Source organism: Leptonychotes weddellii, chromosome 6 (assembly GCF_054177405.1).
Source record: "Leptonychotes weddellii isolate Sample4059 chromosome 6, ASM5417740v2, whole genome shotgun sequence".
In the NCBI taxonomy this organism is placed as follows: domain Eukaryota; kingdom Metazoa; phylum Chordata; class Mammalia; order Carnivora; family Phocidae; genus Leptonychotes; species Leptonychotes weddellii.
In genome coordinates, this window is record NC_138374.1 from 137944426 (window position 1) to 137964245 (window position 19820).

At 41.0% G+C, this 19820-nt stretch overlaps 1 protein-coding gene and 1 pseudogene across 1 annotated transcript in view; both read left to right on the forward strand.

Annotated features, from left to right (window-relative positions):
- The first annotated feature begins 82 nt into the window (after positions 1–82).
- NUP210L (nucleoporin 210 like) overlaps positions 83–19820 on the forward strand; it is an 87211-nt gene continuing 67473 nt past the window's right edge. The window contains exons 1-8 of the mRNA XM_081825541.1: positions 83–1243; positions 2822–2958; positions 10239–10370; positions 11265–11358; positions 12364–12514; positions 14282–14414; positions 15294–15452; positions 19687–19755. Of these exons, the coding sequence (XP_081681667.1) occupies positions 780–1243; positions 2822–2958; positions 10239–10370; positions 11265–11358; positions 12364–12514; positions 14282–14414; positions 15294–15452; positions 19687–19755 (1339 nt within the window). The 5' untranslated portion in view covers positions 83–779. The remainder of the gene's footprint in view (positions 1244–2821; positions 2959–10238; positions 10371–11264; positions 11359–12363; positions 12515–14281; positions 14415–15293; positions 15453–19686; positions 19756–19820) is intronic.
- On the forward strand, positions 3237–4809 carry LOC145722410 (ATP synthase F(0) complex subunit j, mitochondrial pseudogene; annotated as a pseudogene).

Below are 19820 nucleotides of genomic sequence, written 5' to 3' on the forward strand. Positions count from 1 at the left end.
CTATGCAGTTTGAGTGAAAAATCAGATCTTTGTGGGTGGTAGCAACAGGATTTAGTAGAGATGACACGCTGTGGAAGCAGACCAAAACTGGGTTCGAAACTCAGCTCAGAGATTCGTACTTGTATGTCCTGATGTAAATAATTTAGTTTCCCCATCTGTAAAATAAAGATACTGTGTGTTCCAGGGTAAGTGTGAGCAGTAGAGATAATAGTTACGTGCCAGGCCTCTTACAGATTAACTTAGCACTGGCACGTTCAGGGCGAGCTGTACCTTTTCCTTTACCACGGTGATGATTCTTACAAACCACGGACTCGGGGCTCCTTAAAGGACTTCAGCAATCTGACGCTGATCCCATGCCCTCCGTGACTGCCCTGCGACGGCCTCTGAGCTGGTACTTGATACTCCGCTGCCTTTTGGAGGAAACAAGCGAACCCGCAGCGTGCTCCGAGTGTCTGGCGACAGCGGCAGGGCGAGTGGGTAGCCTCGGCGGCTGCCGGGGACACATGCCGAGCATCGCCCGCGCTCTGGCCTGGAGGCTGGACACGCGCGTGCCTTCCTCGTAGAAACGACACAGCTTCCTCGGCCAAGTCCAGTCTTTATACTGGGAAATTTTTATTTATATTACATTTTTATTTACACTGGGACTGGGAAACTTGGTTCCATTTACAGGCACGGACCAATGCTGCTTGGAAATTACGGCAAAACACATTTTTGGCTAGGAACCGAACACAAGGTAGGCAGCAGAAGAAATTAAACTGGGAGAAGTTAGCACGTCTTAGATGTTGTGCTTCTTTACCGTGAAAAAGATCTGCTGCCTGAGAAGTTCTCGGGAAGTTGCCCTCCGAGCGGCGGGCTCGCCTCGCGCCGGGCTCGCCTCGCGCCCTTTCCACGCGCAGCCGCGACAAGCACTCCCTGGAGGAACTCCCACAATTCCCAGCCAGGAGGAGGCCCCGCCTCCCGCGACGTCGCGCCCGCGGATTGGCCGGCGTTGGGGGCCGGGCCTCGGCCGTAGAAGAGCGGGAACTGGAGAGCGGGTGGTCGCCATGACGGGCTTTGGGGCCCCGCGTCTCCCACGCGGCCGGCCGTTTGTCGGCTGGCCTGCACCCGGCGTCGCGCTGCTGCTTCAGTGTTGGCTTGGGGCCCTGGCCAACAAACTCAACGTGCCGCAGGTGTTGCTCCCCTTCGGCCGGGAGCCAGGCCGCGTGCCCTTCCTGCTGGAGGCGCAGCGGGGCTGCTACACCTGGTGAGGGGTGGGGTCCCCGAGACTTCGCGCCCCCCTCGGCCCTGCAGGGGTGGGCGGGCTTCCCTCGACGAGGATGCCACCGCAGCGCCTTTCCTGTGGGGCAGCTCTGGGGCGGGAGGCGTCCCCGCACGGCCTGAGGAGGCGTCCGGGGGGCGGGGCTTGGGGTTGGCCGCGGGGTCCTCAGCGACGGGTAAGCTGGGGCTTTCTTCCCGAGGGGCTCGGGACGCCGCTCACGGCCTTGTGGGGTGAGTTCCTGCACCCCCATTTCACCGAGGAGCGAGGTGAGGCCCCGAGACCGTGAAGTGGGGAGACTCGCTTCGGGGGGAGAGGAGGCCTGCCTGGGGGAGCGCTTTGCCGCCGGTGTGAGGGCGTGTTGGGGAGCTTCCTCCACTCCGAGGGCAAGTGGGCGCCGCCGCATCACAGGGCTAGATTGCCCTTCCCTGTTTCCCGAGGGAGGCCGTAAGGCTGTGCGGAGTGAGAGAAGTTCAGCCGCCGCTGTGTGGCGGGGTAAGGGGGTCGGGCCTGGAAGATGACCCCGTGTGGGCGGTGCACGGGATCTCACCGTCCAAAGCCAAAGCATTAACTGTTCTGTTCTTTAAAGATTTTACTTACTTATTTGGGGGAGAGAGCACAAGCAGGGGGGGCGGCAGAGGGAGAAGCAGACTCTGCTCAGCAGGGAGCCGATCCCTGGGCTGGATCCCAAGGCCCTGGGATCATGACCTGAGCCGAAGGCAGACGCATAACCAACTGAGGGATCCAGGCGCCCCAAAACATTTTTTTAAGTTGTATTTTGAGTTGCACTCACACCTCATAATTTAGGCAGTTTTTCTGTCTTGGCAGCCCAGTTTTAAGATTGGACAAAACTCATTCCTCACAGTATGAGAAATGTGTGTCTCTCATTATTGGAAACAAAACATCAGTCCGTTTTTTTGTTTTGTTTTTTTTTAAAGATTTTATTTATTTATTGGAGGGAGAGAGAGCACGTGTGCATGCACAGAGGGAGAGGGAGAGGCAGACTCCCCGCTGAGTAGGGAGCTGGATTTGGGGCTTGATCCCAGGACCCTGAGATCATAACTTGAGCTGAAGGCAGAGGCTTAACCCAGTCACCCAGGCACCCCCATCAATCCTGTTTTTACATACTGAGGGAAGAATGGAACAATCTTATTTTTTAAAGATTTTATTTATTTGAGAGAGCAAGAGCAGGGGGCAGAGGGAGAAGTAAGGCTCCTCGCAGAGTAGAGAGCCCTATGCGGGGCTCGATCCCAGGACCCTGGGATCATGACCTGAGCCAAAAGCAGACGCTTAACTGAGCCACCCAGGCGCCCCTGCAATCTTATTTTAAATATCAAGGGAGGAATATAATACATGTGTAATATTGCACAAGGGATCACTGGGAAAAGGTTCTGATCAGTCTCACTGAAATCCTGTGTCTCTAAGCATGGTTTCTACTTTAAAGAGTGTCATTTAAATACACCAGGTAATGTGTAACATGGAAAAACTATAAGAATCTGTGTTCTCCTGAAAGTTCATTTTAACCCACAGTCTTATTTCAAACTCTTAAGTATTTTATTTTGACAGGCATTCCACCCATCATGATGCAGTAACTGTTGAGCCTTTATATGAAAATGGCACCTTATGTTCTCAAAAAGCTATGCTCATTGCTGAATCTACCCAACCGATACGCCTCAGCAGCATTATTCTTGCTCGAGAGATAGGTATGTTGAGAGAAAACACATTGTGAAATCGTTCATCTAGAGTAGAATAATCTGATTAATACAAATGGTGTTGGCTTCAAATGATAAGTAGAAAAAAAGCAATCTGCAGAATAACCCTAATTGTGGCGTCCTATTCTGTGACTTTTTTTTTTAAGATTTTATTTATTTATTTGACAGAGAGAGACACGGCAAGAGAGAGAACACAAGCAGGGGGAGTGGGAGAGGGAGAAGCAGGCTCCACGCAGAGCAGGGAGCCCGATGCGGGACTCGATCCCAGGACCCTGGGATCATGACCTGAGCCGAAGGCAGACGCTTAACAACTGAGCCACCCAGGCGCCCCCAACTTTTTTAATATATCTAGTACCTGGCGTGGTGCCTGAGACAGAGTAGAAACCCTAGTTTTTTTGAATCCTTGAAGAAAAGAAGGAATTATTTATTGGAACTAGCTTAGGTGTTAAGGTCTGAGGTGGGTCTTGAGTAAGGCAAAAGGAACTAAAAAAGCTAGTACTTCTTAGAGTGTGGTCTGTGAACCTGTGTCATCAGCAGCATCAGTATCACTTGGAATCCTAGAAATGTAAATCCTTGGAGTGCCTGGCTGTCTCAGTTGGTGGAGCATGCGACTCTTGATCTCTAGGTTGGAAGTTCGAGCCCCACCCTGGGTGTAGAGATTATTTCAATATAAAACCTTGAAGGGAAAAGAGTGTACTTGGTGACCTTTCCGAGTCATTGGCCGTGCGGGTTGGGGCAGCCTGAGTTAGGGGTCCTGTGCTGAGATGATTCAAAGCCTTGTTAAAAATGTTCGGGTCCCCATGAGGCCCTGCTCTACCCAACTTTACCAGATTCGGGTAGGAATGGAGTTCATGGGCTTCATCGTTCATAAAATCAGGATTGCTGATAAAAGAAGTAAAGCTTTGAAAACTTCGAGTCCTGCACCTGCTCATAGTCATCATTGACCAGCTTTACTTAGAGTACAGATGGAATGTCATTTTGGCTGTAAATCTCAGCAATCTCTGTTAGGTGGGAACATGGAGCATTGCTGTACACTTGTAGATGTGTTGTTTCCTGTGTGGTGTGAATAAATGTAACTGTGAGATGCCAGAAAGAAAGAAAAATGTAAATTCTCAGACCCCATCTCAGTTCTGCTGAATTAGAATCTCAGGAATGGGTCCAGGGAATTAACAAGCTCTCCAGTGATTCTCATGCATTACTAAAGTCTGGAAGCACTGCACCAGTCTTTTTTAGATTAGAGCAGCTGGAGAAATCCTATTTGTATCCAAAATCAAAGCAAGGCTTTTTGTATCCCAGAGTTTCTGGCACTTCATTGCTACATTGATAGGCCAGAAATACCTGTATAGTTTTATAAATATTTTGATAAATGATACATCTATACTATGTTATTAAAAAGAAGTTAAAGTTGTTTGGTATACCATATTTCATATGATTGAAGATGCCATGTAGTATAAAGCTGTTTTTTTTTAATGTACCACTAAGATAAACATAGCCAACTAAACTATGCTTTTCTTCGCTTAGAATTTCTATTTTATACCTACAGAAGAACTAAGACTTAATTAGATGGTTATTTTTATTATGTTTCACTCTCATGCCTAATAAAAAGGAAAATATAAATAAAATAAACTGGCTAAGATATTTCTAAAACTACCATAGTGTTTCTGTCTCAGATGAAACACTTTTTCACTGGGAATCATCAGTGTCTGTGTTTATCCCCACAATATCTTCCTCTGTGCCAGTAAGACTGTTATGGATGCAGTATTTCTTAAAAGAATCAATTAAAAACAAAACATGTAAAAGCTGGGGCACCTGGCTAGCTCAGTTGGAAGAGTGTGTAACTTTTTTTTTTTTTTTTAAGATATTAATTTTCAGTAATCTCTATACCCAAAGTGGGGCTGGAACTCATAACTCTTAGATCAAGAGTCACATTCTCCACCAACTGGGCCAGCCAATCGCCCCAAGAATGTGTAACTCTTGATCTCGGGGTTGTGAGTTTGAGTCCCACATTGGGTATAGAGATTACTTAAGTAAATAAAACTTAAAAAAAAACCCCTAAAAGCTATAATATTGGGCTCTTAAGTTAGCTTTGCAATTATATGGATATGTTGTGGGGTTTTTTTCTAGTTATGGAAAAGTGCCCGGCACATCTGAGCTACTACCCTTCTCACCCCATCTCCTTAATCATTTGATTCCCAGGAGATTAAAGAGTGTCACTATTGGCCACCAGATTTTCTTCCTACCACTAATATCCATTCTACAAGTTTTGATGCTGGCCTTTTAATGTTCTCACATATGCAATCAATCACAACTATGTCGTGACTGCTGCCTGGCTGACAGCAAGTGAAAGATGTCATCAGTTATAAGATAAAACTCAATTTCAGAGATGTTAAAATATCAAAAACTGTCTTAGAATCAGTGAAATATGGTATGAGGACTCTCAAAGGTGAGAATATTTGAGGAACATGTCTTATAGGGCAGCTACAATAGAGAAGGTTAGAAAAGAAGAATCGTATTGGTCACGTAAGCAATTTTTAAATGTAATTACTTTTAACTACATGAATTCACTCTGATATCAAAAGATACATTTAAAAAAAAAGATACATTTACACAATTGCTAGGAAAAATGTCAAATCTGGCTCTCAGCTTAATTTTATCTGACTTATAAGTATTCCAAAGTTAAGTATCTTTTAAATCAGCTTTCCCAATTTTGCTAAACTCTCAATAATAAATGCCAGTTTCAGTGTTCTACCAGGTAACATTCTCATCTGAGTGGAAAAGACCACTCTGAAAGGGCGGGGTGGGAGAGGGAGAGGACATTGTGAAAGGCAAGCATATGCCTAAGAGAGATTGTTCATTCATTTGATGAATATTTATTGAAATGCCTAGTAACTGTAAGGTGTCTGTAAAGATAGGAAGATTTAAGCACTCCATTGGTATTTAGGTACTTAGAATTTTATGATGTTTTTGTCAACACTGTAGTGAAGCAAATTAGTGGCTGTGATGTAGATGATGGATAGAAATGATAGACTCTAGGGGGCTTGTTTTATTTGGTAAGAATGCTACATTTCTTTTGATTTTTGTTTTGCTTTGACTAGGTGCTACTTCATTTGGTAAAACCTTCAAAGAATATAAAAGGTTATATAGTGAAAAGTAAGCCTTTAATCTTTCTCCAGGAGAGAGTCACTTTTCTGTATCCTTCAGAGGCAGTCTAAATATATGAATATGCCCTTTTTCTAGTGGGAAATCTAGATTTTTAACCTTAGGTAAAGGACAAGTGGAGGAGTTTAGAGATGAAGGCCTGATTTTAGCTGACATGGAAGAGGAAGAAAGGGTTTGAATAACTGGATGATTTTGGTGCAGGGTGAGAGGAATATAGGGTGATCCGTACTTATTGTGGTATGCTCAGCATGTTGTTGATGTTCCATAAATACTTACAGGTTGATTAGTTGCTACAGTGGAATATAATTGTATAAACAAGAGGAGTTGATTTGGAAGCTAGGATAAATATGAGAATCAGGGAAGGCAGGAAATATTTGCCATTTCTGCTCCCTCTCTTTTGCTCCTGGCTCTGCATCCCTTTGGTTCTTGCAGTACTGGTTTCATTCTCTTTATTTTTTTCTTCTTCCTAATTCATCTCCCTGGATCAACTCTCGTCCTCTCTATTTCATTCGTTTTTCTTTCTTTATTACCTTGCTCCTGTGTGGACCTGAAGTATACCTGAAGTAATATAAACATGTAGATAAGAAAACTCATTATATTATTTAATAAAGTTATTCATTTTTTTAGAAGATTTTATTTATTTATTTGACAGAGGGAGAGACAGTGAAAGAGGGAACACAAGCAGGGGGAGTGGGAGAGGGAGAAGCAGGCTTCCCGCTGAGCAGGGAGCCCAATGTGGGGCTCGATCCCAGGACCCCGGGATCACGACCCGAGCCGAAGGCAGCTGCTCAACCGACTGAGCCACCCAGGTGCCCCTAAAGTTATTCATTTTTATCTTTAGAGGTAAGTTGAGCACCTGGGTGGTTCAGTTGGTTAAGTGTCTGACTCTTGATTTTGGCTCAGGTCATGATCTCAGAGTTGTGAGATGGAGCCCCTGTCAGGCTCCGCATGGGCGTGGAGCCTGCTTAAGATTTTCTCTCGCTCCCTCTGCCCCTCCCCTTACCTTTCCTTGTCCAAAAAAAAAAAAAAAAAACCTGCTTAAAAATTAAAAAAAAAAAAAAAGGAGGTAAATTGAAGGTATGGTATTTCTCTTAATCACTCTAAATTTACCTATAATTCATACAAGGTAATTTTTTTCTTTATGGTCGATGGCCATGTATTGAAAAGCTTATTGCTATTGAAGTGGTTAGATGGGTAGTCTTTGCGCGCACAAGGCTTTTCATATTTTTATGTAAGGTCACAGCTACTTCTGTCCTATGATTGCCCTATGTATTTCTCCACAGAAGAAAAGTATTTAATTTCCTGTTTAATTAGGTTATCCAGTGCCTAATTATCTAGTATATATTATGTAAGGTCACCCTTCCTTTCTTTGCCATCCTTGGAACACTTCCTTAATAGTATGTTTTACCAGCAGATCCCGTGAGATTTCAGCTTCTCTTCGTTCTTAATGATAGCTCCTGTATTTTGGTCTTCATTTCTTTCTTTTTTTTTTTTTTAAGATTTTATTTCTTTATTTGACAGAGAGAGTGAGCACAAGCAGTGGGAGCGGCAGGCAGAGGGAGAAGCAGGCTCCCTGCTGAGCAAGGACCCTGATGCGGGACTTGATCCCAGGACCCTGGGATCATGACCTGAGCTGAAGGCAGACACTTCACCAACTGAGTCACCCAGGCTTCCCATTCTTCATTTCTTTTAACTTCAGGTTCTGTTCAATTAAATATTAAGTAAAAGATTAATCAACTAAATTTTTAAAATATTTTCTTTTAAAATAATATTAAATTTACAGAAGCAATGCAAAGATAGTACAAAGAGTTCCCATATACTCTTGACCCAGTTTTCTTAATATTCCACTAATGTCCTTTTTCTGGTCTAGGATTTAATTCAAGACACCACATTACTAAACTACATTATTGTGTTTCCTTCATCTCCTGTGACTATGACAGTTTCCACCCAGGCATCCCTTCTTTTATGGAATTTTTAAATCGAAGGAAAATGTTAATCAGGTAATATAGGCAAGCGCCCCTCAAAAAAGGCCAAGGAGCATCAAAATATGCTCTATTTCAGGCAAAGCTATACTTCCTTTCACAAGAAACACAAAAACTGACTTAATCATCCTGAAACTATATTTACACTGGGGTTCAACAAATAAGTAAATACACTGTAGATACTGAGTGTCAGGTTTCTCGTTACCAGAGAAAAGAATTACACTGTGGTGCAAGATTAGAACCAAAGATATCACTATGATTTCATGTTTACATTAATATATACACAGAAAAATAGACATAGAAATACAGATATGTGTATATACATATACTTCCTTGCACTGTCTGCTGAGAGGGCCAAGGGACAGTCACAGTACTAGCAGCAAGCACACTAGCAGCAGATCTTGGTTTCTAAATACAGCTCTCTAACAGAAAGAACCAGGACTCCTTGAGGAAATAGCTGGGTGGGAGAAAATACAAGATGGGCCTGGCTCATCTTATAGGGCTAGAAAGTAAGGAAGTACTACAACTAATTACTTAATTAAGATGGGGCAAGCCCAAAGGACACAGGAGTCAACCTGAAAGAGTTCCTAATGGCCAAAGCTAGAAAAACTGGAGTAACAAAATAAATTATGATAGTATTGGATTATAAACCAAAAATAAATATCCATGAGTCAATACTTACATAAATGATGAATAAATAAATAAATGAGAACTTGTTTGTAAGATATAAGTTACCTTCCTTACAGAAGAATGCTATTAAAGTGTGGAAAGGATTAGGGAAATAGAAAATCACCATCAGAACTCCACAGTAGGGCTGCCTGGGTGGCTCAGTCGGTTAAGCGTCTGCCTTCAGCTCAGGTCATGATCCCAGGGTCCTGTGATCGAGCCCCTGCATCAGGCTCCCTGCTCAGCGGGAAGCCTGCTTCTCCCTCTGCATGCCATTCCCCTGCTTGTGTGCACTCTCTCTCTCTGACAAATAAATAAATAAATATTTTTTAAAAAATAAAAATAAATAAAAATTCCATAAAAGCGGATCCACAGCTAGGAACAGGGTTTACCCTTGATGTCCATTGGTAATTTTGGGTATTGCAGTGGTAGTTACTTTGCTTTTGTTTCTTGTAGATGAAGCTAAAAGTAACAAAATATACAGTTATAACAGCAGAATGAGACAGCTATGTAGGCAGTTCTCTAACACATGGTAAATATGAGAGGTGGGGTTATTGTTAAAAGATAGTACAAAACAGTTTTTATTTCATCCTCATTTCATTCTATACTGTTTCTTTTTGTGTTTCTGAAGTTCACTGTGGCTATATTGACCAGAGCTCTGGTTGGGTCTAATACATTGTTGCCAGGCTTTTTAACCTGAGAGAGAAAAATTTATTGGTAGGACTGACATACGGTTGTCACCCTTTTACTTTCTGAAACAAATACATTAAAAAAAATCTAATGCCATAATTTCATAAGAGAAAAAACTTTAATACTTCAAAGCTCAGAATATAATAATAAAGTATATTCCTTTATTATTTTTTTAAGATTTTATTTTTAAGTAATCTCTACCAGTGTGGGGCTCAATCTCACAACCCGAAGATCAAGAGTTGCATGCTCCACTGACTGGCCTAGCCAGGTACCCCTAAAATATATTCCTTCAAAGTGAATACATTTAATTTTATTACTCATTATGTTAAGATTCTTACCTTTCTCATTTTTCCATGGATGAATGAAAATATTATTATAGATCAGTGTTTGAGAATGACTGGTCTGTTGTCTCTTTTTTTTTTTTTAAGATTTTATTTATTTATTCATAAGAGACAGAGAGAGAGAGAGAGGCAGAGGGAGAAGCAGGCTCCCCGCTGAGCAGGGACCCCGATGCAGGACTCGATCCCAGGAGTCTGGGATCATGACCTGAGCCGAAGGCAGACGCTTAACCAACTGAGCCACCCAGGCGCCCTGGTCTGTTGTCCCTTATAAACAGACTTTTGAATTTTTCATTATGCTCTTTTCTTCCACAGGTTGAAAGCAACTGTTATAGCCTTTCTTTTTTATAATATAGAATAAGCTTTTGAGTGTTTGAGACATTTAATAGATTCATGACCTATTGAATTAAATTCTAAGTTTTTGGGTTCATCATAGTGACTGACCATGAACTGCGCTGTGATGTTAAGGTTGATGTGATAGACAGCATTGAAATTATATCTCGAACCCGGGAACTCTATGTAGATGATTCACCACTGGAACTGATGGTGAGGGCATTGGATGCTGAAGGTAAGGGACTCAGAAGATTCAACAAAATTACCTAAAATAAAGTAATACTCCTTTGTGTTTAGTACTTGGAAAAAAAGCAACTTGAGAGATAAAAGTAGATTAGAAATAGTATTTATTTTTTTATATGAAGTTCATGTACATGAGGAATTGATAATTATGAGTATGGTTCAATGTATTAGCTACATACTTTCATAAAATTTTTCTGCTATATTTAATTATTGGTTATCTCAGAAGTTTTCTTAAATATCCGGAGCTTCTGCTGATGGTCCCTAGATCAGCCATTAAGAACATTTGTGTGGAATTTATTACTAGCTCTGTTTTGGTCAGTCCACTTTCTATAGCCAGGGGAATTATGTGTTAACCTTTGAAAAAAATTTATAATTTTATCTTTCTTGAGACAGATTTTATATTGCTTTTAGTGTACCATATTAATGTGTAATATGGTATTTAAAACATTTAAATTTATTGCCACTTTCTTTGTAAACCATTGTAAATGATAATTTTTTTAAATCTGAACAATGAATATTAGAAATATTCTGGAATCTAGTTTTCATAAAAATTTTTGTTGAAGGGACCAGGATTTAAGGATGCCTGTCAACCCTGAGGTAGACTATATGGTGGCCTTTATGTAGAAGGCATAACTTTTGTCAGCCAGAAGTTAATCAGCTTGAGTCTTTTCTGCATTCAGAAAGTTTGTGTAGCAACAGTACTTTTATTGTTTGTGTAGGGATCTTCCTGGTATATGTGTTTTAAATTCTTAATGGTAGTGCTTCTATTTGTTAATGAAGGAGGCCTAAATATAATTTTCTAGGTAGGTTTCTCTTTCTTGTTAAAGATACCTGAATATTTTTGAATATGTGATTCTGTCCTGTCTGCTTTTGGCTTGCTTTATAGGAAATACTTTTAGTAGTTTGGCAGGGATGATGTTTGAGTGGAGCATTGCCCAGGATAACGAAACAGCAAGAGAAGAATTGTCTAGCAAAATTAGGTAACATTGAAACCAAACATAAACCATCTGATTTTGAAGGAGACATCTGCCTTTGGGTGGCACACTGAACAGCAACTATTTGTATGGGCTTTGATAATGCTGTTGTCTGGACTTTTTTGGAACAGATAAATTTACCAGGGGGAAATGTCTTTGATAGAATGACATGGTGTGGGTGCAGGTACTTTTATGATTGTTTAATTTGAACCACTGCAGAGGAATTCATGAGCTCAGGACTATACAATTGTTTGAGCCAGGTGTGTCTTCTGGCAGTTTTGTTGTTTATGCCATCTGCACATGCTGGAATACAGTGAGTGGATGATAGTATGAAATTTTGTCTTTAGTACTAAGAAACAGCTCTCACACAGTCCCAAGTTTTAGTACCACACAGTTTTAGCCCGAGGCACATTAAATACTTTTGTTCTATCTAATCTTTATGGAAAACAGATTTTTTTTATTTTTAATTTTTTTAATTTAAATTTTTTTTAAAGATTTTATTTATTTATTTGACAGAGAGACACAGCCAGAGAGGGAACACAAGCAGGGGGAGTGGGAGAGGGAGAAGCAGGCTTCCCGCGGAGCAGGGAGCCCGAAGTGGGGCTCAGTCCCAGGACCCTGAGATCATGACCTGAGCCGAAGGCAGACACTTAACAACTGAGCCACCCAGTCTCCCCAAAACAGATTTTTTTTTAAATGATTTTATTTATTTACTTGACAGAGAGAGAGAGAACATGAGCAGGGGGGAGGAGCAAGGGGAGAGAGAGAAGCAGACTCCCTGCTGAGCAGGGAGCCTGATGTGGGACTCGATCCCAGAACCCTGGGATCATGACCCGAGCCAAGGCAGACGCTTGACTAACTGAGCCACCCAGGCGCCCATGGAAAACAAATTTTCGGACTTTTTACACTATATAGACATTGAAGAGACTATGTTTAAAGTCTCTTAGGGCCCTTTGGAAGATGACTCATTACTTGATTGCACTAGAAACAAACTTTATTTTATCTCTTAAGGATTCTGAAATACTCCGAAGCAGAATATTCTCCCCCAGTGTATATAGCTGAGATGGAAAAAGAAGAGAAACAAGGAGATATGATTTTGGTGTCTGGGATCAGAACTGGTGCTGCTGTTGTAAAAGTTCGAATTTATGAGCCGTTCTATAAGGTAAAAAAGTTTGTGCCATAAACTTTGAAACTTTCATTTAAGGGCCTTTTCGGTGAAAAATACTATTCCTTAGGGCGCCTGGGTGGCTCAGTTGGTTAAGCGACTGCCTTCGGCTCAGGTCATGATCCTGGAGTCCCGGGATCGAGTCCCGCATCGGGCTCCTTGCTCAGCGAGGAGTCTGCTTCTCCCTCTGACCCTCCCCACCTCATGCTTTCTCTCTCTCTCAAATAAATAAATAAAATCTTTAAAAAAAAAAAAAAAATACTATTCCTTATATTTATTTATAGTAGAAGCCCTTTAACCTGATATGATTTGGGTCAATAGTTGGTCATTTATTTATTTATTTATTTTTTATTATTTTTTTAAATTTTATTTATTTATTTGACAGAGAGAGACACAGCGAGAGAGGGAACACAAGCAGGGGGAGTGGGAGAGGGAGAAGCAGGCTTCCCGAGGAGCAGGGAGCCCGATGCGGGGCTCGATCCCAGGACCCTGGGATCATGACCTGAGCTGAAGGCAGACGCTTAACGACTGAGCCACCCAGGCGCCCCAGTAGTTGGTCATTTAATTGAAAAGTCATTTGAAGTAGGTAGACATAAAAAAAACTTGTCTTCTTTAAGCCTGTTACTACCTAATTATAATTACACATACAACTGGTGTTTCTCTTAAAATGGGTAAGTGCAGTTTGTTCACCCGTCCTTTGGTGTAGGCCCAAGATGTTTCCTTGACCATGAGCTCACGGATTAGAAACATGTATGCTCACGCTTACACCTGTTGAAGTTCCTACTTTCTTTTTCTTTTTGTTTTTATTTTTCATTTCATTTTATAGTCAAGTGAAAAATTAGACGTGTGAAGCAATTTGAGTACCGAATTCTATATTTTTCAAGGATTTTTCCATAATCTTTTTTTTTTTTTTTTTAAAGATTTTATTTATTTATTTGACAGAGAGATAGCGAGAGCAGGAACACAAGCAGGGGGAGTGGGAGAGGGAGAAGCGGGCTTCCTGCCGAGCAGGGAGCCCGATGTGGGACTCGATCCCAGGACCCTGGGATCATGACCTGAGCCGAAGGCAGATGCTTAACGACTGAGCCACCCAGGCGCCCGGATTTTTCCATAATCTTTTACATTTTTCACCTACACCTAACTTTGCTAGCTGTACATTTTAGCAGCTTGCTTTGGCCTTCTTTTCAAAACATTTAAATTTTTTGTAGAAACAACAGCTTTCTTCGCACTTGTTTATTTTTAAGGTAATTATAATTAAAAGTGCAAATGGCGTAAGTAGGTTTCAGAAAAATCTATGTCTTTTGGTGAGTGTCTAATTCAAATATCAGGGACGTGGTGTGGACATCATAGAGAACAGCCTACCAGCCTTGTGTCGGGTCAGTCTTCACAACAATCAAGGTGTTCAGCAAGGGTAGAGAGTAGTGGAAAGGGAATTAACTGGAGGCTGGTTAGAAGAATTTCTGTGGCATCCAGTTAAGTCTTCCCTTGCATTTCTACACATGTGCCTTTTTATTTACCAACTCTTCTGCTTTAGGAGCCTTGTCATTTTATATTCTTAGATTGAGTGACTTAGAAAGTCAGTATAGTATTAAGATTCACAGTCACTTTTTAAGGCTAACTGAAATTATGATTTGTGATTAGGAAAGCATTTTTAAATCTCTGTAAGATATTTTAAAAGAGACTTATAAGAAGTAAACTTTTAACAAGGGAGATGACCTTCAGGATTTTGCCTACGGAACCTAGTTTTTTTCCTTCCTCTTCTAGAAAGTGGCAGCAGCATTGATACGTCTGCTAGTTTTGGAGAATATATTTCTTATACCATCCCATGATATTTATCTCTTAGTAGGAGCATATATTAAATACCGAGTTGCAAAAATGGTGCAGGGAAGAATGACAGGTAAGGTGATTTATCTTTTCCTAAGATTAACATTTCCCAAATCCTTCCTGCTGACAGTAAGAGAAGCAACTCCACCTTATGTATACAAATACTTCTTTGTGTTTTTGGATTTTGTGGTAAAGTATTCCTTAATTGCTGTACTTGAGATAATACTGGACAGAGATAGTCCCCATGTCTTGAACAGGCGAATGCTTAGCGCCAGTGCCTATAGGCATCTGAATTCTGTTAAAACAACAACCAAATATTTAGTAGATTTTATAGGGCAAGTGAGGAAACTTTACCAGAAGGGACTTGAATGATCTTTGCAAAAGTTGTTTCTTGAGAAACCCAGTTCATTCATTGAAAACACCCTGTTGACCCTAGACGTCCCACTGAGTTGATAAAGTGTGCGTTGGCTCCCTTAACATTGGTCCTTTCCTTCCTTCCTTAGTGGGGATCCTTCTTACTACTTTCACTTCACTGGTTTTTAAGAATGCAAGCAATACCAATGATAAACTCACATAGTACCCCCCCAAATGGCTATGTCAAAATTCATCATAGTGTGAAGGGAAGTGTAAGCAGATCATACTCTTATTTAGGCCTGCTTCCTGATTTTCCTCGTATAATCCAACAATACACTGTTGTCCTTTACAACAGTGTAAAAGTGGCTGTTCTTGGGTGGGAGGATGGGTTAGCCTGGTGGTGGGTATTGAGGAGGGCACGTTCTGCATGGAGCACTGGGTGTTATGCACAAACAATGAATCATGGAACACTTCATCTAAAACTAATGATGTAATGTATGGGGATTAACATAAGAATAAAAATAAATAAATAAATAAAATCTTAAAAAAAAAAAAAAAGTGGCTGTTCTTGTTACATTTATGTATCTTTGTCTTACAGAGGTGGGATTTCCCCTAGAACACTATACACTGGAATTGCAAGACCACAGAGTTGCATGTAACTGGTCTCTTTCTGGGAAAGTGGCTTTACTGGATGAGAAAAGAGCTATGGTGACTGCTGTCCAACTGGGCCAAACTAACCTTGTCTTTGTCCATAAAAGTATCCTTTTCAAGTTTTAGCTGTCAATCTGTGTTTCCTTGAGCATGTGAGACATGTTCCTTGGTAAAGTAATTTGCTAAGATTATACTTATTTGGTATAGGCTTTATTTTTAACAAAGGACTATAAATTATTATAGTCATAATTTCTAGCAGAGGGTAGGTGGGGAAAAGAATAGTTGGAACTTGGTTTCAGTGCTTATTTGCAACCTCAATTAAATCATAAAGAGACTGGGGAAAACAGCTTGAAGAAACTTGTGTGGATTTTATTTAATTTGTTCTTTCCCATTTCCACATGAATAATTGAGAAAAGATGGTATGGTATTGTCTGCAGTAGATGCTTAATTAATATTTGTTAAATTGAGTTGAGAATAATTTTTAAAAATTGACTAACCCTGCTCTGTAAGGACTGAACAAAAAGAGAGATTTAGAGCTCTGTTATAGTCAAAGAAAACAAAACAGAATGAAGATTTAAACTCCAGAAAATTGAAATGTTTGGACTCCATTTCTCAATGTTTGATTTTGAAATATTTCCTATTTTTGAATATTTGAACCTGAAAGAAATTAATCCATTTAGCAAATATCTATTACAATCCTACAATATCCTCAACATCGTTCTAAGTGCTGGGGATGTGGACTGCTATTTTACTCAGAGTAGTTAGGGAAGTCTTTTTTGATAAGGCAACACTGCAACAGTGGGTCATGCAGATACCTGGGTGAAAGAGCTCCAGGAAGAGGAAATAGCAAGGCTGAAGTGCCGAGAATCGGGAAAGAAGGAGAGGTGGTAGAGTAGGGGAGGGAGTAAGTTATGTGGCACCTAGGAGGCTAGAAAAGTACAGTATTCCTTGTATAATCATATTAGTTACTATTTATATTACTTGTCTAAAACATATTAAGGAGGGTTTTTGGTCCAAAGTTGTTTGTTTCTTAGTCATTTTAAGGTGCATAGGACATTGGTCAACAGATACGATATAGTACCTACAAAACAAGCTAAGTCATTCAATATTTGAGCCCCAGCTGTGTGTCAGGTACTTCCCCAAATTCCCCAGGCACACTATACGACCTTTTTTTTTTTTTTCATATTCTCAGTTCATATTGTTATTTATTCCAAAGTAGTAGATATTAAAATATATTTATCTATTTACATGTCTCCCTTGAGGATATGGATGGTGACTATTCACAATTTCTTTCTGCACCTTCCAGCACCATAGTGTCTTCCAGCACCATAGTGGCTGGTGGGTACTGTTCACAGAGATTGGGTAGAGAACCAGAGAAGCAGCAGGTTTAAGGGAAAAGAAAACTAGATTAGTTTTTCACAAGTTAACCTGAAGTACCTGTGGGATAGACATGCCAACAGATATTTTTATTTTTATTAAGATTTTTTTTTTTTAAACATTTTATTTATTTATTTGACAGAGAGAGAGCACAAGTAGGCAGAGTGGCAGGCAGAGGGAGAGGGAGAAGCAGACTCCCCACGGAGCAGGAAGCCTGACATGGGGCTTGATCCCAGGACCCCGGGATCACGACCTGAGCCGAAGGCAGACGCTTAACTGACTGAGCCACCCAGGCGTCCCTAAAGATTTTATTTTATTTATTTGAGAGCGAGAGAGCTCACGTCCGAGAGACCACGAAGGAGGGGGAGGGACAGAGGGCCTGGATCATGACCCGACTGAAGGCAGACACTTAACTGAGCCACTCAAGTGCCCCCAGCAGATATTTTTACTATGCATCTGGAGGAGAAAGATTCAGGATAAAGAAAGATATTTGAGAGATCAGTCTATAGATAGGTGATAGTTGAAGCTGTTGCAGACAAAAATCACTTAGGGAGAGTATATAGAGTGAGAGGAGAAGAGGACCAAAGACTATGTAATGCCAGCTTTTAAGGTTCATATGGAAAAAGAGGAATTCTTTTTTTTTTTTTTCAATATTTTACTTATTTGAGAGAGCGAGAATGAGTAGGAGGGAGAGGGGCAGAGGCAGAGGGAGAGAATCTTAAGCAGACTCCACACTGAGTGCAGAGCCTGCACGGCAGGGCTCAGTCTCATGACCCTGAAATCATGACCTGAGCCGAAATCAAGAGTTGGACACTTAACCTACTGAGCCACTCAGGCACCCCAAGATGTGAGAACTTTTTTAAGAGAAGAGAAACTTGAACATGTCTGTAAGTAAACAGAGAAAGAGCAGAGATAGGGGAGAAAGGAGGGTCAGTTGATGATGCAACAAGGTTTCTGAGGGGCAAGAGAAAATGAGATGCAGAGCAGATGGAAGGATTAGGTGGAAGATCTCTTATTCTGACAGAGGAGGAATGAATTCGTTTAGAGATCTATCCAGATCTGCTTCCTCATCTGTAAAGTGGAGGGAATGTTGTGTCTCTGAATTTCCTTCTAGCTCTTACATTTTATGAATGTTGTATTAGAGTATATATCAGAATCAAACCTAGATTGGCACAGAGGTGCCTGTACGGTCTCTCAAAGATTTGCTTTAATGACTACAGAAAAGTAATTTTTAATTGATATATCAATTGTATATATATCAATAGCTCATTTGGAATATTGAGGCAGTTTTGAAAGTTTGATCCCTCAAGTGGATTAAATATTATTTTACTTCCATTATCACGATGGATTACTGTAGTGGTAAATTGTAATCTAGCACATGACTGAATTACTACAACTCTTAAATTAGTGTACTTTGAATGAGTGTTTTCTTTTTTTTTTTTTTAAAGATTTTATTTATTTATTTGACAGAGACAGACAGCTAGAGAGGGAACACAAGCAGGGGGAGCTGCAGAGGGGGAAGCAGGCTCCCCGCTGAGCAGGGAGCCCGACAGTGGGGCTCGATCCCAGGACGCTGGGATCATGACCTGAGCTGAAGGCAGATGCTTAACGACTGAGGCACCCAGGCGCCCCTGTATGAGTGTTTTCTGTTCAGTCATCTCAGTTATATATTTCTTCTTAGCTTTTAGGTGTAGTATATTTTGGAGAGGGAAGTATATTCCTAGTTAGATTCTGTATAGGACAATAACAGAATAAGTTTGTATTTTTGCTAGAATTTAACTGAAGGGATAGTGGGTAATATGGAGTATAAGTGACTAGGAGTATCTTTCATGACAAAGAGAAAACATTTTGGTAATAAAGATTTACCATAGATAGTGGAAAATCAACTAGTGATTTTTTTTTTTAAGATTTCATTTATTTGACAGAGAGAGAGAGAGACAATGAGAGAGGGAACACAAGCAGGGGGAGTGGGAGACGGAGAAGCAGGCTTCCTGCCGAGCAGGGAGCCCAATGCGGGGCTCGATCCCAGGACCCTGGGATCATTACCTGAGCCACCCAGGCGCCCCTAGTGAATTTTTTTTTTTTTAAGATTTTTATTTATTTGTTTGACAGAGAGAGACACAGCGAGAGAGGGAACACAAGCAGGGAGAGTAGGAGAGGGAGAAGCAGGCCTCCCGCGGAGCAGGGAGCCCGATGTGCGGCTCAGTCCCAGAACCCTGGGATCATGACCTGAGCTGAAGGCAGATGCTTAATGACTGAGCCACCCAGGTGCCCCATCAACTAGTGATTTTTAAAACTGTTTGCAGAGCCCAAGGCAAATTGCTGGGCTGGATGGCAAGTTATACCCCTCCTCCCTCTTCATCACCACTGTTCATTTCTTTTCTTTTTTTTTTTTTAAGATTTTATTTATTTATTTATTTATGTATTTATTTGAGAGAGAGAGAGAAACAGCATGAGAGGGGAGAGGGTCAGAGGGAGAAGCAGGCTCCCCGCTGAGCCAGGAGCCTGATGTGGGACTCGATCCCAGGATTCCAGGATCATGACCTGAGCCGAAGGCAGTCGCTTAACTAACTGAGCCACCCAGGCATCCACCACTGTTCATTTCAACAGCCAGAGTGATGCCACTTTGTCCTGCTTTCCATAGTGTGCCCCTTATATAAGAATTTACTTGGAGGAAGAGTTCTACAGCTAAATGAATATTAAAAGCATAGAGCATGATCTTTTTTCTATCCTTCCATTTTCCTTAAATTTGAAATTCAAGAATACCTGATTCCTATTATGACTGAGTCCCTCAGAATTTTCTCAGAAGTGTACACATTTAAGTTTTTGCTTTCCAAAGGATAATAAAAGATAGGATTTTTGTTTGTTTCTGTTTGTGCATTTATTATTTTTTTCCTTTGGTAGCTCACATTTCTTTTTTCACCCAACTCTGGTTCATATGATTTGCTTAACCAAAAATTAAGATGTCCATATGCGATCTGTGTCTGGACTCCCAAATTGCACCATATATGTTGTAGAGCCTGGATTTTTAGGTATTTATTTATTTATTTATTTTTAGAGAGAGGTGGGGGAAAGAGGAGCAGAGGGAGAGGGAGAA